The sequence below is a fragment of the Cavia porcellus genome, unplaced genomic scaffold (genome assembly GCF_034190915.1).
Source record: "Cavia porcellus strain 051 isolate PalLab524CR breed Dunkin Hartley unplaced genomic scaffold, mCavPor4.1 scaffold_1, whole genome shotgun sequence".
NCBI lineage: Eukaryota > Metazoa > Chordata > Mammalia > Rodentia > Caviidae > Cavia > Cavia porcellus.
Window position 1 is genome coordinate 68,187,286 of NW_026947484.1, and position 27,844 is coordinate 68,215,129.

The 27,844-nt window shown below is 42.8% G+C and overlaps 1 protein-coding gene across 10 annotated transcripts in view; it reads left to right on the forward strand.

Moving 5' to 3' along the window:
- Positions 1-27,844, forward strand: part of Prune2 (prune homolog 2 with BCH domain) — a 277,788-nt gene that overhangs the window by 215,434 nt on the left and 34,510 nt on the right. For 2 of the 10 annotated variants that reach the window (XM_063249631.1, XM_063249603.1), the window contains exons 13-16: positions 5,815-5,917; positions 6,542-6,673; positions 7,547-7,633; positions 11,745-11,843. In XM_063249631.1, the coding sequence (XP_063105701.1) occupies positions 5,815-5,917; positions 6,542-6,673; positions 7,547-7,633; positions 11,745-11,843 (421 nt within the window). Of the gene's footprint in view, positions 1-5,814; positions 5,918-6,541; positions 6,674-7,546; positions 7,634-11,744; positions 11,844-15,030; positions 15,067-15,581; positions 15,696-19,115; positions 19,164-23,920; positions 27,176-27,844 lie in introns of those variants that run through there. The other 8 variants (XR_010047791.1, XM_063249594.1, XR_010047792.1 and 5 more) reach the window with 8 other exon arrangements.

Sequence of the window (27,844 nt, forward strand, 5' to 3'; positions counted from 1 at the left end):
CGAACAGTTCAGAGTGCGTAATGCCGTGGCCTCTAGTAAAGCCACTGTGTCAGAGGGGCTTCTCACCACAAAACATCTTTGAAGTCTTCCTTAGAAGCTTTATTAACTATTACTAACTTTTCCCTTCCGAAAGTTTACCTTTTTTTGCCGGGGTTGCCTTTTAAGGCAGAGTTTCACTGTGTGGTTCAGGCTGGCCTTGAACTTACAGAGACCCTCCTGCCTCAGCCTCCAGAATGCGGGATAAAATTTTCATTTCTGTAAACTACCTGGTATCTTCACCTGATAACAACAGGTCCCAGTCAAAGTCTCCACCCGCCTGGGGAGGGGCCAGGGAAAGGGGAAAGTGTATTTTGTATTTCCAGTGCTTTCTGGGGCTCTCCAGCACCATGTGTGGCCTTGACCGATTTCGGACTCACAGGAAGTGAGAGGAGCACTAGCAACACGTTTAACGTTGTGGACTTCAGAAAGCATCAGCAGCTTTTTTATTCTTCTCCCGCATGTGTCCCTTTCCTGCCGTCCTCCAGCACCACTCTTACCTCCCAGCTGTCCCAGAAAAGGTGCACGCTGACAAGGCGGTTGCTGCTGCCCACGTTCTGTCCTCCCGAACTTGGACAGGGAAGTGAGAGTCTTGGCACGGCATTAAGTCTGCGATACTTGTTTCCTAAGGAGCACCGGGCATTTTGCTGTTCCCATCAAGCACCCTCCGCCAGCCCAGCGGGTCCTTCACTTTCTAGCCCTTGCATTGCTCTTCCATGAGGGGTGGGTGGCCCTAGCAGACAGCCCAAGCGCCACAATGAAGGAAGGTGCCGCTGCAACTCCCGCAACTCTGGTCCTGACCTTGCTTCTTCTGAAATAGCAACCTGACCCCATGTAGCTGCACTCACAGGCACCGTTCCCCCAAGAGAGACCTCTCCCACAGCCCTTAGGCACAAAGGTGGCCTGAGCCTGCTGACCCATGAGTCACACATTTGTTGTTTGGGTAAAAACCACACTTGCGACACTCCCCAGACCTTCCTGGGGGTTACCGCTTCCTTGCACCAGCGACTTTTGGCTTGTTTGCTTTGCAGAAATCAAAACAAAATGAAGGCTGACTATGACAGTACCCTGTTCTTAGTTTTAAAAGTATAGAAAAGGGAGGAGTTTGTTAACAGAAATCAAAGTCACCCAGCGATAACCTCCATAACACATTTTTGTGTCTCAGGTCTGAAGAGTTGTCATGGTCTAAGGGAGGCAGGTGCAGAGCCCCACTGCTGCAATAAGGGCAGGTCATCTCAGGACGTCAGTGGGCTCACCTGCTTGATTTTAAACTGCCATGTTTTGGAATCCAGATGGGATGGGATGGCGGGTGAATCGCTTCGCCCTGGTATGCAGACCTTTGGTCCACAGAAGGGCAACAGAAACCACCACCTCTGCCCATGCTGGTCTTCGCAGAAATCTGCCTGAAAACCATGCTCACATGGTTTGCTGAGCTCTCTATCCCCACCACCTCCCATCGTATTTGCTGTCCTTGGTATGTGCTCTTCCATTGTGTGTCGCGAGCTTGGTTCTTTGTCTGTGTGACTGTCTGGTTTGTTCTAAAGAGGCCTTCTACTCGCTCTCGGCTCCCCTCCACCTTCTCCGGGCACTGGGCTGCATGAATGCGCCTCTGGCTGCACCTGCCTCGCACATTAGCGAGATGCCACCTCCCTCTTGCTCTTGCTACGTGCTGAACTGTTTCTGTGCTCTGTAGGTAAAGACCATTGGGATGTTACTTCTGAATTGGCCAAAGCTTTGTCTTCCTCACTGGAAGCATACAGCACTCTTAGATCTTACGATGACAGAGTCCTAGTTAGTAGCCTGTCGATCGGGCCACCCTGGCTTCTGATGAGCATTGAGAGAGCAGACTCCAGGAGGGTATTTCAGCCCCAGGGTGGGCGGGGCCAGCTGTCATCCACAAGTGGGAGTGATCAGAAGAGTTGGAGAAAGTGGTCCCAAAGCCAGGCACTGTCAGCTGTTCGCACTGTGTTTAAACAAACAGGCTAAAGTCTCCCATTTGGTGTGAGCTGTCACCAGAGGCCCTGTCCACCCCGTGGAAGAAGGAAGTCAAGGCCTGTCTTTGTCTTTGTCCCATACAAGTCTGCACTAGTCCTTCATTTACCTCCTTGGGGCCTCAGTGACTTCATCAACCAAGTGGGAGTGCTTGATCACACCGGTGTTTGTGTCCCACATTCCTAGAAGCTATGTCCCTGCCATCCGCTTAACTAAAACACCAAAGCATTAGGGTGGTTTGCCCAGCCAGTGGTATGGGGTCCCATGGGGGCCAGAACCGGCTTTTTTGAACTTAAAATGTCTAAATAACCAAGGATAATCACGCTGAAGACTGTTAACAAAGAGTTTCCCTTCTTTTTCTTTCTTTCTTTTTACTTCTCTTGTTTCGCTCTAGGAGATTCAGGTAACCTTCCCTGCAGTGTCACTGGATAGATCTCCTGGAAAGAATGCACGGAAGAGCTGCTGGCTGGTGTGTGTGTGTGTCTATGTTTTGGTTGCGACTGTGACATCTTTCCTCCTGTCTCCATCCCATTTGCTGGCCGGCAAACTTGTGTTCCATCCCTTTCATGCCTCTCTGTGCCAGCTCAGGTAAGGTTTGCCGCTGCTGTGCCCTTCGAGGGTCCCAGGAGGCTCCACAGCAGGTTTGCACGAGTGTCCGGCGCAGGACCTTGTGTTACTGACAGGTTAACAAAAGTCATGGCCTAAAAGCCAAGCTGCATGTGAATGATGCTGCTGCCAGCAGGCAGCTCACCCTGAATCAGCTGTGTATTTTAGGATGGAAAATGAAGGCTTAGCTCACCGAGAGAGCATGGGATCGGGTTGGGGCCGGGGTAGGGACGGGAAGCATACAGTCCCGCTCATTCTAGGTGCCGCATTTGCCAGGAGTGAACATCTGAAGCATCTCTGAAGCCTCTAACAACTGCTCTTGATGTAGGGGAGCACTTCCATGTGGGAATCTTGTATTTCTATTTCCTGTTTTAACCATCTCATCTCTTTCTATTTTCTTCTTTTCCCCTTTGCCTCTTCTCCCTTTTACAGAAGCTCTACTCAAAAAGTACAGAACCATTTTTATTTCTAAATTCTAGCCATTTTGATGTAAAGAGACATTCCTAGGTTCAGATTAGTGGCCCTTCTGTGTTTCTTTTGTGAATGAACTGCAATGAGCAGGGTGCTGCTGCATTCTAAGCACCAGTAGCACAGAGAACTGCGTTTGAAGGGGACTTCTGCAGTATTGTTTAGGAACCTATTTCCCCGTTTAAAAAAAAAAAAAAAAAAAAAAGGCTGTTAGAAATTCTCTGGAAATAGAACTCAAAGTACTGAGCAGTCGTGAACCTGAAATAGATCTGACACCTTGGAGCCAAGCAGCTGCATTTAGAAAGAAGTATTGTTCCTTGTTTTTAAGGGTGATATGTTATGCCATTGTGTATTTGCATGGCTGCTCAGCTTTGCAATGCGCGGAGTCTGAGTCATGTCTGCTTCCGGTGTCAGCTGAGCCACCGTATCATTCATGGATTTCCACTTAGGAGTCCTCAGAAATGACATTTTCTGGTGGAACAAAGACTTCTTAAATTCAAATATATCTCCTATATATCCATTCTAAAAAGATGATTGATGATTACCTACATATTGGGAAACGTAGACTATGGAATTAAATTTTAAAAATCCAGAAGGAAGCTACTATAATGCCCTCTCACAAACAGGTATTGGATTGGGTATATATTTACCTAAGTAGCATTTTCGAGGATAAGTGCTATGAATACAGTACACAACACCTTCAAATTAGTAATACATCCCACAGCTGGACTATTTTCAGTTACCTCAGTCTTCCCCAGCTTGTTTGTGGTAGAGTCATAGTCTCTGTTTTTGTAGAGAGCATCTTATTAAGCTGCTTTTCAAGAGATGATCCCATCCAAATCTATACCCAGCCAGTGTTTTTTTTCTGCCGTGTGATCACAAGAGGGCTATTTAGGGTTAGAAGGATAGGAAGCGCGCCAGCTCTAGGAGGACTGGAGCAAGCGTGAACACACATGCCGTTCTCCATCTCAGAACAGTGAGGGGTCGGTACTTGATGCTAAGGGCTGGAATTATGTGACGCAAGCCAAACATTTAAGTGGGAATATTAAAAAAGATAGGGGCTGATGGATTTGCTTAGTGGTAAAGCATGTGCTCAGCATGGGTGAGGCCCTGGGCTATCACCAAGACCCTCCCCAGAGATGGCATTGTTTCCTTTTTTTCTTTAATACTTTTTTTTAAAATTTTCTTTAATACTTTTTTTTAATTTTATTTATTTATTTATTTATTTATTTATTTATTGTCTTTTTCGTTTTTATCAGTACCAGGGTTCGAACTCACGACTGCCTGCTTGCAAGGCAGGTGCTTATGCCGCTGAGCTAAATCCCCAGCCCCATTGTTTCCTTTTTGAAACATCAGAGACGCATTTCATTCCAGCAGGCCTATCTTTGACAAATATCTGCTATGAATTTCAGAGATGAGCTCTAAGGGCACATGAAGCTTGTTTAAAAGATTGGGCAGTGCCAAAATGTGTCAGAGGGTTATACTGGTTTTACATAATTTCTCATTTGAAGCCAGCATGGTGGCACACTCCTGTAATCCCAGCACTCAGGAGGCTGAGGCAGGAGGATGGTTGCAAGTTCAAGACTACCCTGGACTACAAAGTGAGCCCAAGGCCAACTTGAACTGCATAGTGAGACCCTGTCTCAAAAAGACAAAAAAAAAATGTTTTTTCTCATCTGTCCTCAAAAGGTGAAAACAATGTCTTGAGATATATCTGCACGTTTCTTGACCCTCTGAGTTTTAACGTCTACACTTACTTATTTACACTGCTCAGACCTTACTTTCTCAGCATTACCTATAAATACTACTTCTGCCCCAGACACTAGCAAATAATTCTCCAGTTTTTCCCAAAGCACGTATTTCCACACAATTCAAAGAGATGTTAACCAGGCCTGTCTTGAGTGCCCCCTCTTCTTTAAGAGCCTGTGTAGTTATCATTGCCCTGATCAGAACTTTCCGTGGCTCTGTGTACAGCCTGTAGGGTCCAGAGATCCCAAGGACACTACCGGAGGGTGAACGATCCTTAGAGTCAGAAGGAAGCTACTTCACCCATCCGTTCCCTGGTGTCTGGTCACTGGCCTGTGGGATCTGAATGGCATTGTAGGTTAGTGACTAAATTCACCGTTCAAATTACCTGGGGTCTAAAACCAAAAGGAGCTACAGAGGACTGAAATCTTTCAAGCTCCCAGCAAGAGCTATTATAGAAGTTAGCTTTTAAAATAATTTGATGCTGTATAAATTAGAAACTCGTAAGTCAAAAAATGTTGCCTAGGATTGGCGACAGTGCTTTGTAATGGAATGTTTGCCTGGCACGCACAAGACCCCAGGTTCAATTCCCAGCACCATGAAAACAAAAGAAGATTAAAATAAAATAAAAATTTGTTGCCTTCTTTATTAAGTTGAATAATTTATTTATACATGCCATTCTTAACTGTGGATAGCACATAAAATCATCCATAATAAATGTATATGCTATAAACACAACTATACTCTCACTACATATTTAAGGCACAATATAACATGTCAAGCACCAGGAGAATTGTATGTGTAATACTTAAGAGAATTGTAGCTAATGTTGATTCCATTATCTGTGGCACGCGTGCACATACACATACACACTCCACACCAGTGCTTCCAGTTTATTCCTCAGACTCGGTATTATCTTGCGCATAACTTTCACTCTTTTACAAATGTCTTTTTGTTTGTCCCCAGGATACTATGGGGACGGTCTAAATGCCATCATTGTGTTTGCTGCTTGTTTTCTGCCAGACAGCAGTCGGGCGGATTACCACTATGTCATGGAAAATCTGTTCCTGTGAGTGCTCCCTCTGACAAAGTGCCTTGGATCAATGTCTGTTGCTGTGCAGTGGCAGAGAAAGGATCTTAATTAAGGGATGTGGATAATGTAGGCTATTCAAAGCCTTTGATAAAAAGTCTGCAGGATTTCTGTCAAGGAACAATGTTCAAAAGGCTAAGAGCTCCAGAGGAACTCTTGTCAGTAGAATACATGAAAAACAAAATGAGCAGAATTTGTTTTGCATGTAAGGATTTTATAAAATTTCCTCTGGGCAAAGTATTATTTTTTTCCCCTGATAACCTATTGTTAGTCTACTACTGATAATTTGGCTTTGTTCATATCTTCCCCTTATGAGTTGCCCTCAATGTTTGGTAACATTTTTAATATTTTTGAAAGTCAGGTTTTTAACTCATGTATTTTCCTGGGGTACTTGCATTAAAAGAAAAAAAAGATAACCCTACAAATAAATAAACAATACACAATATTAGGTAAATTAACTTCTGTAACTGTTGTGTTCGCAAGGTAAAGAGGTAATATGTACAGCCAGCCTTTGCGTGTCCTCCCTCTATAATGTACCTGTTATGTAACTGGTGTTCATGGGCTGAATAGAACTGAGAGCACCCCTCTTCTTCCCATGATCAGCTACGTCATAAGCACATTAGAGCTGATGGTAGCCGAGGACTACATGGTCGTCTACTTGAATGGTGCAACCCCGAGGCGGAAGATGCCAGGACTGGGCTGGATGAAGAAGTGCTACCAGATGATTGACAGGCGGTATGTGGGTCCCTCCTGTGCCCGCGAGGTCCCCTCTCTCCTTTCTCTGTTAGTCTACCAAAAATGTGATCCATTTAGGAACACTGAGCTCTGCATATATGAAGAAAAAGATTTCAGAAATATTAATCAGAGTGTTCCTCAAGGTTACCACGTTGAAAGAAAATGCGTCCTCTCGAGCTTTTATGGCATGTGTCAGCCCTGGCACTTTTCTGCCACGTACAGGAAAAGTGGCATAGTAAACATAAAGATTCATGATAGTGGGCATGTACTGCCTCCTTGGATGGGGCCCTTGCCTAACATGAGAATGCCCTGTTGTATTTAACTAAAATCTGCTTTATGATTCAAACACTAGTAATTAACATGGCTAATGCTGAAAAATGTGCCTAGAAATCAGGAATTGTTGGAATGATAAATTTTCTTTTATAGAAGAAGAACTGAGGCTTAATAAAATCAAATAAATTGTCTGCATTGCCATAAAGAGTGTTTTTCTACAAAATAGTAAAGATAATGTTGAGAAAAATGGAAAGCATCATTGAAAATAATGCCATCATGACTAAATTTATGCACTCCAAGAATACCACCATTCTATTTTACATTTTTTAGGAAATTGAGATGTGAACATACGGGTTTCAAATCGTATCTCTAATAGCATTTTTAAAAATTAATCATGACCTCTCTTATGCCTTTCCATAAGATAGTAGTAATTTTCCTAAAACTCCTAAAATTACTCATATTTTTTTAATGAAGAGAAAAGATGAAAATATATTTTATTCTTTCAAAGGAGTCATAGCATAGTATTCATTATGTGAATTTACTTTAATTCCTACTGAAAATGCGATGAGTAATTTATTTTTCTTCCTTTGTTCAAAATAGGTTGCGCAAGAATTTGAAATCATTCATTATTGTTCATCCATCCTGGTTCATCAGAACGATCCTTGCTGTGACACGCCCTTTTATAAGGTATAGTTGCTAGTACAGTAAAAGTATTACTAGTACTTTTTTAAAAGTATGTGAATTATTCTATAAACAGGAACACATAAGCGAAGAGTGTCTAGGGAAATTTATATAGCCCCTATCTTTCCTGAAAACATACTTTGACTTATCCATGAAACATTAAAAGTGAGAATTCAGAGTGAAAGTGATGAATGGTCATTATTTCATGTGAATGAGTGCCCTGGTCACTGTGAAACATCAACACCATGTTCCTTCCGTAGAAATGAGGAAGTAGGGTTTCCAAACCACGTTAGAACTGGGCACAGGCAATGCTTTATAAATGATATGTTATTTCGTAGGGAATAAGAAAGTACAGTGATATGGCTGAGCAAAGACTAGCCAGGGACAGTTCATGACTCCATCTCTTCTGAACTAATATCATGTGGGTCACCAGAACCCAACAGGGTGGGTAGCCATCTTGAGAACATAAAGAGTCTGGACTGCAAGTCAGGACCTATTTTTTTTTCATCACTTTTTTTCAGCTAAGTATTGTGTAACCTTATATCTGGGGAATGCAAAGAAGCATAAAATGTGGCTTATAGTAAGACTTGAAACATTTATATGAAAGGCATAGTATTTATTTTCTAGTTAGCGTTAAAATAAAGCTTTACCTTCCAACAACATAGATTAAATACTTTGAAATGTCCTCTTCAAAGGTATCAATAAATTTCTAAGGAAAGTTCTGGTAACTTCTAAAGAACAGAAACAAATGTTAAAAAATCTTATGTGGATTTTACTGTAGTGTGCAGAGTCTGCCTTTTCTGATCAGTATTTATGTATTTCACTTTATTTTTGTGGTACTAGGAATTGAACCCAGGGCCTTCACACTGAGCTATACCCCAGGGCTTTTTTAAAGCAGCACCGCAGCAATGGTCTTATTGGTAAATCACGCTAACACTGACTTACATCCAGCTGGTGATTGTGTGTGTTGTCTCATTTAGCCCTAGCTAACTCCCCTGAAACAGATGCCATTCATGTCTTCCACTGTGTAGGAAAATACCCTGAGAGTTAGGGAGCTCATGTAAGTAGCCTAAAGCAGAAGCCAGCAGTGTCCTCCGTAAAGGATCAGGTAGTAAATAATCTAGGCTTAGCTGTGAGAAGGCCTCACACATACCCATGCTCTGCTCCACAGACACCGTGTAAAGAAGGAAGGACTGATTATGACAGCACTGGACTTCTGGACACTGAAATTTAATACTGTTTGCATGTCATTTTTTACTTCGTGGCAGTTCTGGGTATTGAGCCCAGGACCTTTGAGCTACATCTCCAGAATTTTTTTTAAGTTCTGAATTGGGGTTTCACTAAATCATTAAGTTTTCCAACTGGGCTTAAATTTGTGATATTCCTGCCTCAGCCTCCCACAGTGCTTCAATCTTTTTTTCAATCATTTAAAAACCATAGAAACTATTTTAAACCCCACAGCTGTGCAAAAATGCTGGCAGGGAGCCAGTTTTCACCTGTGGGCTGTGGTTTGCCAGCACAGGTCCACAGTAACCAAGCCAGGAAATGATGGAATCCATGGTGTGCTCATTCTGCAGAACAAGCATGGAAAGCACTGGACTGTTGTGTTCTGTGGTGTCACCATGTCAGCATCCATTAAAGAGCCTTTTGATTTAGTTTAGACCAGTGTTACCAGTTTTGACCTGAGAAAAGGCCCCTAAGAGGAGCTTCTCATAGGTCTTTTCTCGGCTCATGGGGACAACTGTGACGGAGGCGTGTGGCAGGGTTTTCAGGCAAATCCCTGGTGTGTAGTAAAAGCTCAGACACTAGAGCTTGGAAAACAGCACGGCTCAGGTGGCGTGCTCCCTGAGGGGCCCCAAGGCCCCAGGGAACACAGCAGATGATAAACAGAGGGCTAGCTCAAGGTTAGGGTGAGTCTGGGGCAATGTGCAGGCGGTAAAGGCTCAGAGCCTGTCAGGAGAGGCTTTCCCTGGGAGTTAACCCACAAGGCGCCTTCCGAAAGACAGGTAGGGTTGGCAAGCTGCGATTAGGGCAAAGAGCAGTTCTGGTACACCAAGCAGGCAGCAAGAGGGAAGGCAAATCCGGGAGGAGAGCACAGGCCCAGACAACTGTCAGTTCCGGGAAGAGACCACCACAGCTGGAGGATTCCCCCTGCACTCCGTCTTCCAGCAGAGCCCGAGCTGACCTCAGCACCTGCAAAGTGGGGAAGACACGGAGTATAGCTGCTAGTGTGTGTTGATGCAAGACTTCCCAAAGGGGTAGACGGGACACTGCAGACAGCAAGTTGGCCGCAGGTCAGTCGGTGGCTCAGTCAGAGCTGCAGGTAAAGCAGTAGAGAGGTGCAGAAAAAGCCTTCTTTCTGGAACGCCCAGCAGTTGAAGGATCACAAGGCAGTCAAGCTGGCAGAGAGCACAATCTCAGCAGCCCAGGAAGGCAGATTTGTTTTTGAAAGCACTTAAATATTATATCCTTGAACAAATTCCCTTTCAATTAGAATACTGTATTTTTTAAAAATTCTTAATTATCCATATAATAGCAAAAAACCAAGAATGGTACAGTGTTGGGCAAATTTCTTTTCAACTGAAATTATGCATTTTAAAAATGTATAATTACCCACATAACAAGACAGCACATTCATCAGAAATGCATCTCATCATTATAGTTAGGGCCAGATTCTCTTACCAGTTTCATCACTAGCCTGTCAACTTGTTTCCTGTGCATTTATGTCCAACCAGAATGACCCTATTTAGATAAAAACTATGATTCAAATTCAACTATGGGGACATATTCTTAAAGGGCAGCCTATCTAAAATGAACATTAAACCTTTGGGGAGGAAAAACATCAAATTATTTTTAAATAAAAAATTAAGAGGAAATTGAGTTCACATGTATTTTTAAATATTATCAACTCAGCCTGATTCTGGAAGAACTCATGGTATAATTTTTGTTAAATAAGTGAAAACCCAAAGAAATCGTAATCCAGTGACTCCACAGCAGGCATTCAGGAGTGTCAGACCACCATGAGGCTGTATCCCTATGAACAGTGAGAACCTTGGGCTCCTTACCCTTAAGGGGAAAGCACCATTCACTGTTTACTAGATTGTAATACAAAATGGATGAGTTAATATACATAAGTCACTTAACATCATCTGAATACCACATCATTTCATTCCCACAGTCAGCCCTCTGTATCCACAGTGTCTGCATCCACAGAGTCAACTGACCACAAATGGAAAGTATTGAACAAACAAAACAAAAAGTACACACAGACTTTCAGACTTTTTTCTTATCCTTACTTCCTAAACAATACAGTTACCACCTAGAATTTGTATTGCATGAGGTGTTATAAGCATTCTATCAGGTATTATAATGGAGACAATTCAAAATATATCAGAAGATGTGCTTAGGTTCTGTGCAAATGCTGCATATTTGATGTGAGAGATCTGAGTACACCTGAATTTGGGCACTCATGGACATTCATAGAACAGCTTTGTATGATCAGTAGGAATGGCCCTATGTGGGACCGGAAAGCATTGAACTCAGAAGTAGAGAAATTAGTAGTCACTGGGGCCAGTGTGGGTGAAATTGCACAGGATACAAGATTTCAGGGAGAAGAACAAATTCAAGAGAGCCACTTACACATGGTGGCTCCAATTACTAACAGTGCACTATATTCTTAAAGGTTCTGCTAAGGGAGTAGAGTTTAAGTGTCCTCACCCCGACTCCCCATACACACAATGCTAAGTATGTGAGGAATACGCAGATTAACTAGTTCAACTTAGTTTTCCACAGTTCGTACAAATTTCAGAACGTGATCTTGTTTGCAATACATGTGACCAATTTTTATTTGTCAACTTATAAACAAAACAGTGTCTGGCACATAGTGACTACTCAAATAGCTTGAACCTTTCTTCTTAGAGTGCTGGCATGAAGTATTAAATGTATCAAGCTCATAGGCGAGGGCACAGCTCAGTGATAGAGCCCATGCTTGGCATGTATAAGGCCCTGGCTTATGCTCTGCCACCAAAATAGCAAAACAAACAAAGAAGATTTTCAAAAAGATATGACGTTAAAATGGAGAAGCAGTAACCAATGATTTTTTTTCCTTTTCTCTTAGTTCAAAATTCAGCAGTAAAATTAAATATGTCAGTACCCTATCAGAACTCAGTGGGCTGATCCCGATGGATTGCGTCCATATTCCAGAGAGCATCATCAAGTAAGTTCGGTAATTTGGGAAGATTTGGTAGGAAACAGTATCTATATGTAAAGGGCTGGGGGTGGGGGAGGTTGGCAGAAAAACTCACTTCTGTAAGTAGTGAGAAAGTGACATTTCATTTTTAAAATAAATATTAAACACAGTGGTATCCAATAAACATAGTTCTTTCCCTGTAACCATTACATTAGTGTTCTTTCTTTTTCACATAATAATGTTTTGGGTGTCATTTGGTACCACTCATTTTTACCTTGAATTTCGGATCTGATTTGGAGAACCAGTGTATTTGTTATTTGTGACCCTCTTCTGTCTCCTCAGGTAGGATAGGATCTTAGCATAAGTGGATCCCTTTATTACCTGCATATCCCCAGGAAAATAGAAACAAAATGTGTTTTCTTCTCAGTCTTTTTTTTTTTTTTTTTTCCTCTCTCTCCAACAATTTTCTTTAGGGAATTTGCCCAGTGGTGGGCGGAGGATGAAGAATTGTTTTCTTGCTCAGTTCAGGATAATGGGGCAGCTCACAAGTAGTATGGGTAATAAAGGTCCCCAAAATAAGAATAAGAGTTAATTAAATAAATATTTGGAGCTGGGATGTTGAAACAGGGAAACTGGAGAATAAACATTTCTGTCTTGTACACTGTTGAAAAGAACTATGTTTTTTTCTCCTACTGTATCTAATTCAACAGTTCTGGTTTTTTGTTTTTGTTTGTTCTCTTTTAAATTTGATTAAAGTCGAAAGGCACAGAACTATCAGCTCGAAAAAAAAGGACAAGTGTTGAAAATTTTCCACCATGTCCAGTTTGAGCTTCCAAAGAGTCCTGTTACTCTGAAAGAATAAGAGGAAAGAAAAAGGCACAGAAATGAGCAGGAAGATTTTCTTTAGTGAGTGTGACTGATGTTACATGGGCCAAGCAGAAGGAGTCTTTTATGTCATTTATCCAACACACAGAGTAACGTCCACTTCATAAATGCAGGGAAGATGACTTAATAAGCAGTGACTTATGGAGAGAATAGACACCAGGGAGGTGTGACATTAGAATTCAAAGCCCAGTCAGCCTCACACAAAAATCCCATGCCCTTTTCAAGTGGATTCATTATCTCCTTCAAAATGGGCTTGTAAACTCAAAGCTCACAGCAGGTGCATTGGTTTTCCTTCAATGCAAAACAGACCTGTCCATAGGATACTGATGGTCACAGGGATCAGCTGGGTCAGCTGAATCAAGCGGAGTGTTCGTAAGGTCCTAGCAGTGGCTTCAATCCTCATTGATGTTACAGAGTTCCCACAAACAGCATACCTCAGAGTTCAGGCTGCTGCTCTACCCTTCTGGGAAATGGGAGTGAGGCAGACACGTACGTGTAACCCCAGTACTCTGGAAGGCTGAGGCCAGAGGATCACAAGTTTGACCTCAACCTGGGCAACTGAGGGCATGACCTAAGGTCTCCATTATCAAATTAAAAAGGAGTGGGGATGTAGCTCAGTGCAAAGGTCCCAGTAGCACTAGAACCAGAAAGAGCTGGTCACCCACTTATCTTCTTTAACACTTGGCAAAAATAACAAGGAGGGCACTGTATCAGGAGCTAGCATTGACCTCTCTCCAAATGCATATGGCAATGTTTCCCTGCGTGGTCCTGACAGTAGGGTGAGAGAAGGGGCTTTGGGGGGAATTAGACAGGGACCTACCCCCCTCCTTCAGTTTCTGAAACTTGGATCTGGTTAGTCAGCGAGGTACTAGCAGTGAACCCAGGGCCTTCTCACAGAGCTAAGTCCCCAGGCTTTGTTTTTGTTGCATTGGGGTGGGGGGTAGTGTTTCCCTAAATTACTCAGACTGGCCTTAAAGTTTCCATTGCCTGTCTCAGGCTCCCACAGTCCTGGGATTGCAGGCCTGACCACCACATCAGGCCAAGCAACTATTCAGTCTCTGAGTCTCAGCATGTGTCATGTGTGAAATGCGGAAGTAATCTGCATTCCTTAGACAGCTGTGAGCACTGTGTGCCTGAGCCACTTGGCAGCCTTGGCACAGAGCCTGCAGTCTACCAGTTATCTGTTGTGATCCCAGTTGCTTTTGGAGACTCCCTGTGAGAGAGGGAGTTAGACTGGCCAGGGCACTTTTCATGCATCTCCACACTCAAGTGCTTAAGGCCACATTCAGAGGAAGGCTTCCCTTTGGAAAGATTTTCTTCTAGAGGGGGAGCTTTCACATCGTGAATGTCCAACATGTCTGTGCTGTCTTCAGTCCTCTAATCCAGCTCCTTGAATTTTCTGTCGTTTCTATCACTGGTTCCTGTTGTTTCATTTGCACATGAAGCAGTTTTCAAATCAATACAAGCCATTCAAAAGATCTGATCTCAGTCACCTCCAAGAGCTGGGATGCCACCTGCCAAGAAAGGACTTAAATGAAAGAAGAATTTGCCCAAGTTGGATCTGATTTACAATTATAGATTAGAGTTGATCCTTAATATCTGTGGCAGTTATATTCAATATAAGCTCTGGAAATACTCAACTAGTGAATACTGAACTATCATTCTAAGAGAAAATAGGGTTAGGTTCTAGGCACCTTTTTATTACTCACCAGTGTATAAATTGCTTTATGCATGTTTCTGTTTGAAGTCTCCCACTGTTCATTTTGTAACACACCCATATATCCTAAGAAGCTAGGCATATCACAGCCTTCTTGTGCTTCAGGGTACCAGCCAGTCTATAAGCACTATGTTTGGGTGTGTCTTAAATAGCTAAATCACCAAAAAAAAGCCCAGAAATAGGGAAACACATCCCTAAATGAACAGCAAAAAGGACACCTGTTTACAGTACACAAGGAGAGGGCAGAGCCTTACCACATTGGACCTCAGTGGGTCACGTACACACTTGGCCAACCCACATCTTCTTTGCCACCTGCACTGTACACAGGTGACCAAAATCTCTGGTGCATATTGATCTGGAAGTCACGAATACGTTTTAGTGAAGAGGTAAATTTGTGTACATGAAATCCATAAATAATGAGGACTGCTGTGCATATTTATAAATTATAAGTCATTGACTTGTCTAATGAAGACATTCTTCCAAAATCCAATTGGATGATTATTTGGGGAGGCTTTGTCTCTCGTGTTCTTGACCATTATTTAAACCTTTACCTGTCATCTTTTCCATCTGTTTGCTTACTTCCTTCATGGCATCTGTTTTTTATCTCATAAGGTACGATGAAGAGAGATCTTTTAAGAGAAGTGTGAGGTAAAAGTCCCCCAGGCTCTATTCACGCTGGACCCCATGTGTGTACTCCAGTGTTATTCTTGTGGGTGACCTCAACATGCTAGCAGAACAAGAGGTGGTTGTACCAGTCCCTTCCGCACCATTGCTAGTCTTTGTCCTGTGTGTAAAGCTGTTGAGGTCACCCTGATTTGCAGCAGGAACCACTAAACCGGATACACCCTGACTTGGCCCAGGCTGCGAGCTGACTCACTGTCCCCCACACCCACCCAGCTGTCCTCAGCTTTATTCAGCCAGCATGTTCTGGATCCCCTGCTACTTTATATCCACCTTTATGAAATATTTCCAAAGTAAGCATACGCGGCACTCAGTGGGAGGAAGCGAAGCCGCATTTGACTGAGTGTGTCTCCGCGTACCAGCGGCGTCTGTGAAAGCGCACACAGCCCTGGCGTTTGGCTCTGCTCTGCTGAGTTACTCTCTCATGCTCTGCTTGCTTCTTTTTTGTTTCTTTTGTACGTCGATAATTTTCGTTCATACAGACTGGATGAAGAACTGAGAGAAGCTTCAGAAGCAGCTAAGTAAGACTCAGTTTTTAGCAGCTGGCGCGATGTTGCTTGCATTTCAGGAGTGAGCGGGGAGAAGCTGCATGCCTGGTGGGTCACTCTTGCATCCTGATAGTAAAATGCTGGATTAGAAAAGACCCTTTCTTCCGTGGTAAATACAAGTCCTGTTCCCCTATGCTGTTGGTGATCTTGAAGAAAGTGTTGGTCACTGTTTAATTTGTTGGAACACATGTGTCTTTCTGGACACTTCCACAGAACATAGCACAGACACTGCCACACGTAGCATCCAGGTGACCTTTCAGGTCTACCGACACGACAGATCCTCACTAACTCACACTTAGGGTGACAGTGATGGCCAGAAAAATTTCATGTTTTTACAGCATGTAAAATGACAGTGGCAGCTTATTTAGTGACCTGGAAATATCACTTACCCGGCAGCCTCCAAGCTGTTTCACCAAGTAGGAAGAGGGGAAGTCACTGCTCACTTGTGTGGAATATGATGTTTAAAAAGGCAAAGTCAGGGTTCTTGTGAAAACATAAAAGGAGCATGTGCCAGGGACTGATTCAGCTGATTATTTAAGGAGAGACTCAGAAAGGCATTAAAATCAGTTTGAAGAGTATTTAAGAAGATCTGCAGTGTCCTCCCTATCTGCAGGGGATTTGATTGAAGGCATTCCATGGATGCCTCAAGCCAGAGATAGCACCAGATGCGTAGACAGAGTCCTGTGTTTACTCTTAAGCGTACATACCTATGATAAGGTTTAATTGATAAATTAAGCAGTGTAGGCAATTAATAACACTAACTAAAAATAAAATAGAGTAGGGCCAGGGATTTAACTTAGCAGCTCAAGCACTTTCCTGGTAAGCACAAGGTTGTGAGTTCCATCCCCGTTACCAAAAAAGATTAAAATAAAAAAGAACAATTATAACAATATATTATAAATTTATACTTAAAACGTATAAATTGTTTATTTCTGGAACATTCAGTTTAATATTTTCGGACCATATTTGGCCACTGGTAACTAAGCCCACAGAAACCAAAGCTGTAGGTAACAGTGCACTCCTGTGTAGGCAGCTTACAGGAGAAGGCTTGGAGAAGGTCGAGACCAGAACGCATGGTGGTAGATTGGAGACACAAATCTACATTAACCTCTGCCTCTCCGGAGCTGGGAAATTACCCTGGGGAGTCAGGAGGCGTCTCCTCTTCGTGTTCCTCAGTTACAAGTGACGGTTCATGTTCATTGTAGAACAAGATGTATTTGGGAAGTTTGCTGTCCTTGGTACGTTAAACTTCTTCCCTATTTCAGATAGTGCTTACACTATTCATTTTTTAATGAGCTCTCATTTTAATAGCAGAAAGCCTAAACAATGTCAAAACAGCCACACAGACTCAGTAAATAGGAATTAAATACTGATCGTTTTGTTCTTCACTGTGAAAGCCAGTTAGTTCTTCATCCAGACAGTCCAGGCACTTTTTCCCTGTGATACTTTTTAAATGCAGGTAGCTTATGGCACTTTCTGCCTCCATGTGGATCCTTTGTATTAAAAACCAAAGGAAAAGTTTGTGCAGGTGCTGCCAGTCTCAGGAGCCTTGGAGAACATTTGCCCTAAAGTAAAGGGCTGTGTAAAAACAATGAGATTTGAGGGGCTGGGGATTTAGCTCAGCAGCATAAGTGCCTGCCTTGCAAGCAGGCAGTCATGAATTCCTTCCCCGTACCGATAAAAAGAAAAAACAAAACAAAAAAAAAACAATGAGATTTGTTTTTAGCAGTCCATGCTCTTGCTTTGAATTCAGTGCATAAGTCATTTGCATGAAGAGCCCTTCCCCCAAGTGATTTTGTGCCTGTTTACAGTTAAATTAAAAAATATTTGCGCATTTGAGCAGGTATAAAAAGAAAGCTTTCTATTCTGTTGACTGCACAAATGAACGGAATCCTATTATGTTAGCTACAAACTACATCTCCTAAACTACCTTTCAGCCGCTGAAGTGGTCCCTAAGTCCTTGGACAGCCCCTGAGAATGAATTTTAGTTCAAAAAAACCACGGTCACTACAGATCTGTGGTTAGCACTGGACACAAATAGTTTCGTCTTGTATCCAGACTCCCCACAACTTTCTTAGACAGCTTCAAATGCGCACCCCCTCAAAGGACAAATGTATCTTGGCCATGGTGTTGCCGCATTTCTATTGTGCTTCTCCTCTCACATATATACTGTCAACACATAGGCTACAACACAAATCACCACCCCCAGTAAACTTAGAAGACAGTGTGTTCAGCCTGCCCCATCTTTTCTTTAAAACTTTGCTCTACACAGAAAGGAAAATACTTGTGAAGTATTTCTTATTTCACAAATGGGGAAGAATCCCTCTGCTGCTTTGGAGCGACAGTGTTAAGTGATTGGCAAATTGCTGTTTTCTTTGGAAAGATGATTCCAAGCTCAGAAAGCAAAAGGGCTGGATTTGGAAAAATGCCCTTTCTTGATCCATTCCAGCTTCGCTAAGTTTTTCTAGCACACTGTCAACACTTGCTTGACTGTCCTTATTCATTAAAGTTGCCAAATATTCTCCATAAAAATACCAGACCACCAGGAATAACAGTAGAGAGCAAGGGAAGGAAAAAAGGCTGCTGCCCTGACCTGGGAGATGCTTTTCTGCCCCTTTCAGCAAAATGGCTTAGTCTCAAACTTAACTGTGAAAGGATAAATTAGCTTATGAAATTATTCACATTACATTTACATTTAAAAAGGATCCCAGACTTCCTTCAAATACTTATTTGCCAAAAATATTTATAGGGAGGGAAGTCAAATTTGAAGGATAGAAAGTATTGATTGGGAATTAACTGAAAGCAAACTTGAAGTTTGCTAACAGAGGAACCATGACCAATTTTGGAATATCCAAAACAGCTAATATTGCCCACAAAGCATACACACAGCGAAAATCTTTTATTTCACTGTTTCACATGAATACATTTTTCTTCTTGGACATACTCAGTTTGAGTTATTGTTGAGATTCATTGGTGCTACCTGAACAGAAAGGAGTGGTGAGTGTCTGATTAGTTTTCTGTAACAAGAAAAGCTAACACTTGTATGTTTTCTTTTTAAATCTTGAAAAGTCCTGTATTCTTGTGAAAACTAAGCACTGTATTCATGTTTAAATAGAATTAAGCTCCTTAAGGAGACCTTCCTTTGCATATAAAATAGTTGATTGTTTGGAGTACAAATAACATTTTACAATACTTAGTTCACTGACTAAGAAAGATTTGACAAGTCAGGCAAAAAGAACAGGGACAGAGGAAGTTTGGAGTTTTAATCTTCCTTTTGTTTCCAAATTGGGTAATTATTTCAAAACCAGTGGCAAAAGAGACAGCTTATCTTGCCACGTGCTCAGGGGCAGATTTGCTCACTAGTTGCAACAGGACCACGTTAAGAGTTCCAGTGCCCCAATCAGTGATGCTGGCAGGAAGTAAGAATGGAGCAGACACTGACTGCCTCCTGTTTTCTCTTTCACTCAGAACTAGCTGCCTTTACAATGATCCAGAAGTGTCTTCTATGGAGAAGGAGTAAGGACCCCCATCAACAACAGCTGTGTGGTTACTTGTAGTGTTGTATGGCTGGGCTTGCAAAAAAAAAAAAAAAAAAAAAAAAATGCATTCAGGATTGGGTAACCCCCTTTAGATGTTTAGCTTTTATTGCTGTATTCCTGAAATTAGAAGTTTGAAGACAAATTTGCCAGCATAATCCTTCTGAGGACAACATAAAGTCTTTATATGACATTCTGTTTTGCAACCCAAAACTGAGGAGAAAATACTGGATCCAGATGTAAGAACATTTGGGCAAGAGGAACCCATCTCTGCTTTCTGAATTATATCATCTGTTTTAATTAGTGAAAGCTGGGACTTCTGTGCGAATGTAATATTTTGATGATAGAGGAGAAAGATCCTTGTTTTGCAGTTTCCAGGAGGCAGTTGAGTCTGCTCAGACTTTAGGAATGACCGGGTTGGGTGACTCCCTGCTGTGAGGAGCAGGAATCTGACACGTATTGAATCTGTGGCATGTGCCAGACTCTGTGTAAAAAGCCCACCCACAGTATCTAATTTAATCCTCAGCATAAGCTTAAGGTATGTCTTACAAATAAGAAAGTCCTAGAGACATGATCTGACCAGTTCTGTGATTTATTGCCATAAAAATGGCCCAGAGAAATATATGCATATACTGACCTGCCAAAATGAATCTCATTATTCTGTATAACTAATGCTCATTAATAAAAAAAAAATTAAGCTGCCCAGAACTGGGATCTGAAACTTAGTTGTGTAGACCAGGATCCAGTAATTTTTGAATCAGAAAGAGGAGCTCTGTATGCTCACATCAGAGTGCCCTCTTTTAAGGATAAAAGTTACTCACCTAAGTGAACAGAGCTCAGTAGTGGCCAGATCAGGATCAAGAAAGCAACTGTGACCTCCCAAAAAGGGCTCTTTAATTGGCCTTGGATGGGAGAGCATGAGTGTTGTCTTTATTCCCAGAAACCAAGAAGAAGAGGCCCTTTCAATGTGTGTTGTCACCTTTTTTGTTCCCTCAAGATCTAAGGAGGAGTTGGAAAGATGCAGTGAACTGCTTCCGCAGTTGCCACGTTGACTTTTCAACTTAGAGGAAGTACAAAAACAGGATTTCAGAACGTCCCCACTGAAAAGGGCACAAAGAACAAGTCTTAATCACATGGCTATATTTCTGAAAGTCGCTGTTGTCCTACCTTTTCAGATGAAGGCTACAAAACAAATTGCCACATGAAATTCTGCAGAAGAAAATGTCTATCTCAGTCCACTGTAATCCACTTTGCAAATGTATTCTGCAAATGCAGTGCATTTTCTCCTTTAGCAAAACAGTGCTGCTTGAGCAGCTACAGCTTGCAGCCAAGTTAAGGCGCATTGTGAAGGGCGTGTCCCGAATCCCGGTCACTCAATGGCCTGTCAGCTAATGGCTGTACATCTCTGGGCTTACCCACTCCTCTGCCGCTTTGCCTGGTACACAGGGCTCTGGGTTGGGAGGAGGAAGGGCATTGCTGCTAGTTTGGGTTGTCTGGGTTGGGGTGTGGGGAGGAGGATGCTACAGGCTGTTACATAAATTCCCACTTGCTGTGTCTCTGTCCCACACCACACAGGGCACAGAATCACTCTGAGGAGGGTGTGATTCTCATGTGGGACAAGAAAGTTCCTTTTTTTTTCCCTGACTTCCAGTCCTAGATTTTTGGCTTTCTTGGGGTTAGAATGCAGGGCTTTGCTGAAGTTCTTCAGCTTCTGTTCAACACAGGCTACTGGGGACAGGGAAGAATACTGTACGGAAGCATTTTACACTATCTGGAGCCCACTATCTGGGAAGGGTAAAGGGTAAAATGGACACAGTCTCTTTCAAGTGCCTCGGTCAGGCTGAGAATAGAACATATGTGCTGAAGCTGCCAGGCTCTCATTTTCCTCCGAGACAGAAGGGACAGTTAATGCCTTCTCCCTTCTCTTCCTGCATAAAATACGTGTTTTTATTCGTCATCAAATGAGACTGTCAGGTACTTTGTAAAGAACCTCATTTAATTCATTAGAAGGAAAAATAGCCTATTGTAATATTATCAGAAGGTCACTATGTTTCATTGCAAAGTTGATTGTAAAAAACTTAGTTTGCTGTGAGATATACTCCTTTAAATTTCTCAGTTCTGATTAAAAGTAATTTTTCCCAAAAAGGATTTTTAAAAAAAATAAATGTAGGAAAACAAATTTTGGAAAAATAGCCCTATGTATGTTTATCCTTCACCTTTAGGTTCAGATTTTATGTATGTATTCATGTCCTAAGCCTGTTGCATGGCTTCAGTATTTTTACATATATTTAAAATTATATGATCAAAGGTGGTTCCATTTGACTAGATTTAAATTAGTAGTGTTGGCAGTAGCTTTATTCATGCTATGCGATAACTGTTATATCAAAAGTTCTTCAGACTGCTTCCTTGTATTAGCTTGTAAGGAAGTTGTCAGCGTTTAACTGTCTCTTTGCTCTTCTCATAAACTGGGTAAGTAGGTTTCAGCATTCTTTCGTTATCAAAAAGGGATGAACTAAACCCTAGAAAGTTTACAGAATAGTCAGAAAAAAGTAGAGTGGGCAGCCTGGTGTAAATGTCAGCTCAGATTTTTATTGGCAGGAAACACAATGACCATGTCCTTGCAGTTTTCAGAACTGTCACTTGCACTCAGTGGTTTAGACTTTTCAGGCAATGTTCCTCCAATTTTGGCTTAGCGGTACCTTCCTGGCTCGTGACAGAAAGTGAGCCAACTCTGTGAGAAAGAAAATAAAATCATAGCTGCCAGATCAGAACTACTACAGACTTCTTGGAAGTACTGCAGCTCAAAGTACATATTAGAAGCAGTGCTCCAGCAATATAAACAGCGACCTTTCCCGCAACGGTATGTTAGGGGAAAGCTCTGTGGAGAAAAGGAGCACATCTCCAAAGTGAAATGCTGCAGAGCAGATGACAAGACCTGGCACCTGGCAGCCTTCATGGTGCCAAGGATGGCCAGGCTCCAGAAACACTAAAGAGACCGGATCATTACAAGCAGAGTAACTGAAGTGAAGAGGTAATTTTCCTGTTGGAAAAAGCACCTGAGGCACTGCTGTTACTAAAGCATTAGACACAGTCAGTGCTCACAGTTGAGGACACCCCGGGCTGGAGCCTCCTCAACGTGCTGTGAGAGGTGCGCTTGCTCCGTTTACAGTGCACAGGTGGAAAGTGTAGAAGGCAGGAACCCTGGGCCAGTCCCCACAACTGCACAGGCTGAACTTGCAGGGAACCTTTCAGAGGAAGCGTCCTTTACAACTAGACAAGCAGCATGGGTTACCAGTGGCTTCATTTGCAAAACTACCAGAAGGAACACTATTCAGCTGCCAAAATCCCGCAAGTAAACACCGATAAGGCCTTGTAGCAGGCACACCAGTGAGTCGGGAGGCCAGTGACAGTGCAGTCTGCAGATATTTCCTGAATTGTCTTTTTCAACCAATAGTGTCTCGTCTTTTAATGACTTGAATTCCTCTGATTATTTACTGGCCTTTAGTTCTCTTCCTCTAGGATAGATGTACCAGGAATTTGTATTCCGTCCATTAAACAGCAGAAGACAGAGGGACACAGGTGGCTTAAGGGAAAAGTTGGTTTGTTTTACAAGGCTGGAGATGGACCCCAGGGCCTTGCAGGTGCCAGGCAAGTGCTGTATCACTGAGCTATACCCCCAGTCCTAAGAAAATTTTAGACTTATTCCCTAGATATCTGGGAACCCAGATATGCTCCCAAGTCTTCTTTTTACTTAGTTATTAAAAGCCATTTTATTAAATTAGCTACTCCCTTAAATTAAATAAATCCTTTTACTTCTAGAAAATAATTTTTTAAATTTTATATTTTTGTTTTGGTCATGTTTATTTTACTGTTTACCACTTTTGCTATTTAGCACTTGTCAGGTATTACTTATTTCAGGCAGATTATTATGTTGCCTTTACAAGTTTATTAAGCAGGGTTTTCAGAGAAACAAAACCAATGGACTATATATTCATTCATAAAATTTTAAGGCTCCTGCAGAAACAGAGGCTTGAGAGCCCACAGTGGCCTCCTGTAGGCTGACATCTAGGAGAGCCAGAGCTGCTCAGTATGGGAAGCCGAAAGTCCCAGCACAAGAGGCCAGTATGCAGCCTGGGTGGCAGGCTAAAAGCCTAAAAAGCCCCTGGAGGACTGCGCACAAGTGCTCAAGGTGTGGAGAACTTGCAGCCTGAGGTCCACAGGCAGAAAAATGCACCCTCCGAGGGAGTACCAGCCAAAGAACCCCCGCTCCTCTCCACCTGGCCTGCCCCTGCTATGATCTGCCCACCTTCCAGCGTGTCTAGTTCACTGCCTCAGGGTGGCTTCCCTAGGAACAGCAGACACTTGCCTCCCTCAGCCCAGTCAGGGCCAGCACAGGAGTGTCCATCACTACGAGGAAAGAGCATGTACCAGAATTTCCAAAACAGACTACTAATGGCCCCTGTCTGAACTGACTTCAGAGACAAGCCTTAACACAATACATTGTGTGTTTCCTGGGGTTACTCTATAAAGGGGTAAAATACCTTCAGACAAAATGATCATCCTGTTTTGGAGAAAAGTTTAGCAACTAGGGGAAGATTGTGTTTCACTAGCTTTTTCTTTAAAGCATTTGCATGATTTATTTTCAGTAAGCCTTTTAAGGGAAAAAAGCAAAGACATCCCACCAAATCATTACTGAGTGTTTCTCCTTTGATTTCTCCTGTTTCTCTCTTCTCACAGTATGAACCTGCAACTGAAGGAAAACCCCTAGCTGGCTCTGGCTGAGGAGAAGGCTGCTCTTGGCTTTATGATTCTGCAGAGAAACACACCTACCTGGAAGAGATAGGGCTGGCGTCACATTTTCCCATTTTGCACTACCTGGTGCCACTCTAAATTTCCAAGAGGGGAACAGGAAAGGAGTCTGTTTACTTTTATCATGATCTGTGTGAAACTGCATTATCCTGTTTTGCCAGTTATGTGCCTCGGAGCTTTTAGTTGAGCCTTAGCAAGAAAGTAGGACCTTCCATTTCAAGATTTAGTGAACCCTCAGTCAGTGGTATTTGGTCTCTTCGGTAATGTTTACCACAACAGAATATTAACTTTAAACCCCCTGTAAGGATAAGTAGACTTCTCCTTAGACCGCTAGATTGCTTCGTGGTGATAACTTCAAATTTTGAATACAATAGGCTCACACTCTCCTCTCCCCAGCGAGAGTTGCTGCTTGCAATGCCACCTTTGAAATCCTAAGCCTGCTTAGCAAGCCATGAGCCAGATGTGGGTGTAAAACATCTTCAGCTAAGTGTATCGTCACATGAGTCTTGCACTTCTCAGAGAAGCTAGCCTTCCATATATCAATTTTACCTGAGCTATGATTTTCAAAAATTGATCTTTTAATTTTTTTAATATTTTTTATTTTTATTTTCCTTTTGTCTGAGACAGGATCTCACTACACAGTTCAGGCTGGCCTTGAGCTCACTTTATTGCCCAGGCTCTTTTCAAACTTGCAGTGATCCTCTTGCTTCAGCCTCCTGAATGCTAGGATTACAGGCGTGTGCCATCATGCCTGGCTAAAAATTGATCTTTTAAAATACTGTTTTCTCCAACAAATTGTGAATGCCTTCATTTGCAAAATCTAAGGCTGAATGTTAGTGGCTGTCTGCACTTTAGGCCACAAACCAGGCTCAAGAAGTTATACTTTTAAGTGCCAAGCGCTGAAACCTAAAGCAGCCCATCAGAAATTATTTAGGAATATTCAGCTATCCAGATTCCCCTCACATGCATCATAGAAAGTGAATTTCTTTAAGACATTCTAACCTGACCACAGGTTTGTAATTAAATGTATGTGCTACCATTTACAAAATAGTTTCTAATTTTCATACACCTTTTAAAATGGCAGTGCAACTTCAGGCTGTTGGCTTTTAGCAGAGAGCTCGGGAAACTTCCAACTCTAGAGCATCATCATAAGCTAACGGTGATCTTCACACGTTTATGGTTAAAAAATATAATTTTTCATAATACAAGAAAGTTATTCAAATTTTAGTAGCCGTACATAAAGTGGTACTGAAGCACAGCCACAGAAGTTTGTTTTCCTGCTGTCCACAGCTACTTTCACACCACCTCAGGAGAGCTGAGGAGTTGTTACAGACCATTTGGCCACAAAGCCAAAAACATTTACTGTCTTAACAGAAAGTTTACCAGCCTCTACCATACCAAATACACCATTTCCCACCCCACCTCCCCCATTTGTAATTGACTTGTCCAGCAGAATGGACAGATAAGGCTATAAAATAATATTTTTTCTAGCAAAAAGAAATTTTCTGTGTCTGCAGACAATCAGAATACACGATCTGCTGGAAAGGATAGAGTGCATGGTGTGGAAGCCTTGCACAGGTTGTAACTGCAGCTCTCAAAGTGAGCTCTTCTTATGAGTCCCCCTGAGCTACTCCTGGCATCCTGGAGGTCCTTGAGCACCATCCTTAATTCCCCGGAAACACCTCTGATAGTAACCTGGCGGAAGGCCAGGTGATGTGGAAAAGGGCTCTGCCGTGGTCTCAGGGTAGCAGCTCCACTGGGGACAGCTGTCCAGGATGCATTGAGCCTTGGGTACAGGAGCCCTGAGTTGCTTCAAAGTAGACACCTTTGCCTTGATGACTGAGCTGCTCTGCCCTTCTGTGCTCCGTGTCTGCTTCCACTTACCTCCACACGTGCTCACACAATGCATGAGTTGGCTCTTCCCCACATTAGCCTCTCTAATTATCCATCATCCCTTCTTGTGCCTTTCAACTTAGAAAGCATCCTCGTTTGGGCCCCCTTTCTCATGTCTGGCTGGCCTTCTGACAGAAACCCTGCACCCACCCAGTGTCCCCCTACCTCTGCCCTTGGAGGCCCAAAGAATGCCGTAAGTACAGTTCTGCTCACCTGCTTCACGCCTTCCTCAGCAGTGCTCCATTCTGCAAGGTGAACTCCATGGTCTCTGTAGCCATGTTGAGCCCCCCTCATGCATAATTGGAGTCCAACTCAGTGGTACAGACCAGAGGACACCGAGACTGGGCAGAGGACTCCTGTTCCAGCCAGCCAGGCGTGGCAGCAGCTGACCACTCGCGGTCCTCACAACTCACCCACTGCTCATTTGGAGACACCACGCGGGTTTGAAGCTTTGTCTTCCCACGCTGGCCTGGTGGGCGTCTTTCCCAATCCAGCAGGACTGTTTGAGCTGTGTGAGGGCTGCAGCTCCAGTCTGAGGCTTAGGTATCTGCTATTTTATTACCTTAGGAAGACACATTAGTTCATGCGCACATACTAAAGAAAAGCTACCGTGTGAATTCCATCCCAGTAAACAGAAACCTAGGTGAATCCTGAAAAAATAGTCCCTACACAGATAGGTAGGCAGGTGTAAACTTTCACATCATTCAGCTCCGGCTCTTGCATTCTAAGCACTCTTGCTTTGGTTCTGACTTCTGAGAACTGCTTTGCACTTTGCCTGTACCTTTGTTGTTAAAGGAACCAAGGGCTCATTGTGGGGCAGAAGTACTGCTTTTATTCAAAGTGGCAATATTTTTTGCATAGCTCTCTGTTAAAGCAAAAACAAAAATTTGCACTGAAGATATTGCGGGAGGGGAGAAGGTTGGAGGGCAGCAGCTGGGGAAGGAAGAGACCCTGGTGTCCTGCTGGAGCCCTGGGTGTTTACAGGGCTCCTCCTGCGACCTGTGCTGGGAAGGGGAGGAGCACTGCTGCTGTCTTCAGGAACGCACCTGACCATGTTAGCACCGCACGCATCTCCTTACAGCGCCTCAGTAGAAACGCAGGTGTGCACAAATTAACCTTTTATATATTTAAAGATTTTTCTACTGTGTATAGGATTGCTCAGAAAAAAGTGTGGATTAGACTTTGTTTTGGTAAATAAACTCCCTAAACTGTGGATTAATAATATAAAAATATGTAACAATATATCTATATCTATAACCTTCAGAAATAAAAGTCGATTCCATATGTTCATGGCTTGCCTTCTCTGAGTCAGCAACAATTTTTGCACAGCTTTGTTTTGCGACAATTTTATTTGGACATCCGTCGGCTTGGCACTTGGTACTGGAGGACTGTAGATACTCAGGCCTGGGCCACCCAAGCTTCATTCTCTCTTTGTTTTTACCTTTCATGTGTCAGAGTTTAATCTGCTGCCTTTTCAAATGCATTGTTTACTCCTGGTTGAACAGCCTCTCATTTTGGAAATGTCTCCGTCTTTCATGGTCATTTGGTTTGCCGACTCTTCTGTCCCTTGGTGAGCATGGGCGGGCCCTGCACTAAACATGAGCACGTGTGCTCTCTCCATTTGCTGTCATTCCATTTCAGTGGTTTTGTTTCAAACTTTTGTCACCTTCATGATGAACCAGAATTAGGAATTACCACTGTGCTTTTAAAAACAAAAGGAAACAATAAACAGATATGGACTCCTGCCTGCTGTCTGGACGGCTGTGGACTGACCAGGTGAGATGGTGCTTTCAGTAACTGAGGTAACATATGTTCTAATGAACTAGAGACGAGTCCAGAGATGTTTGCCTCCATGGAAAAAGGGAAGAGGCAGGACAGGAGGTTGACATGTAATCACAGGCAAATGAAGGAAGACAGATTGGATCTGCTGTGACTCCCTAACGCAAATGTCAGCAATTG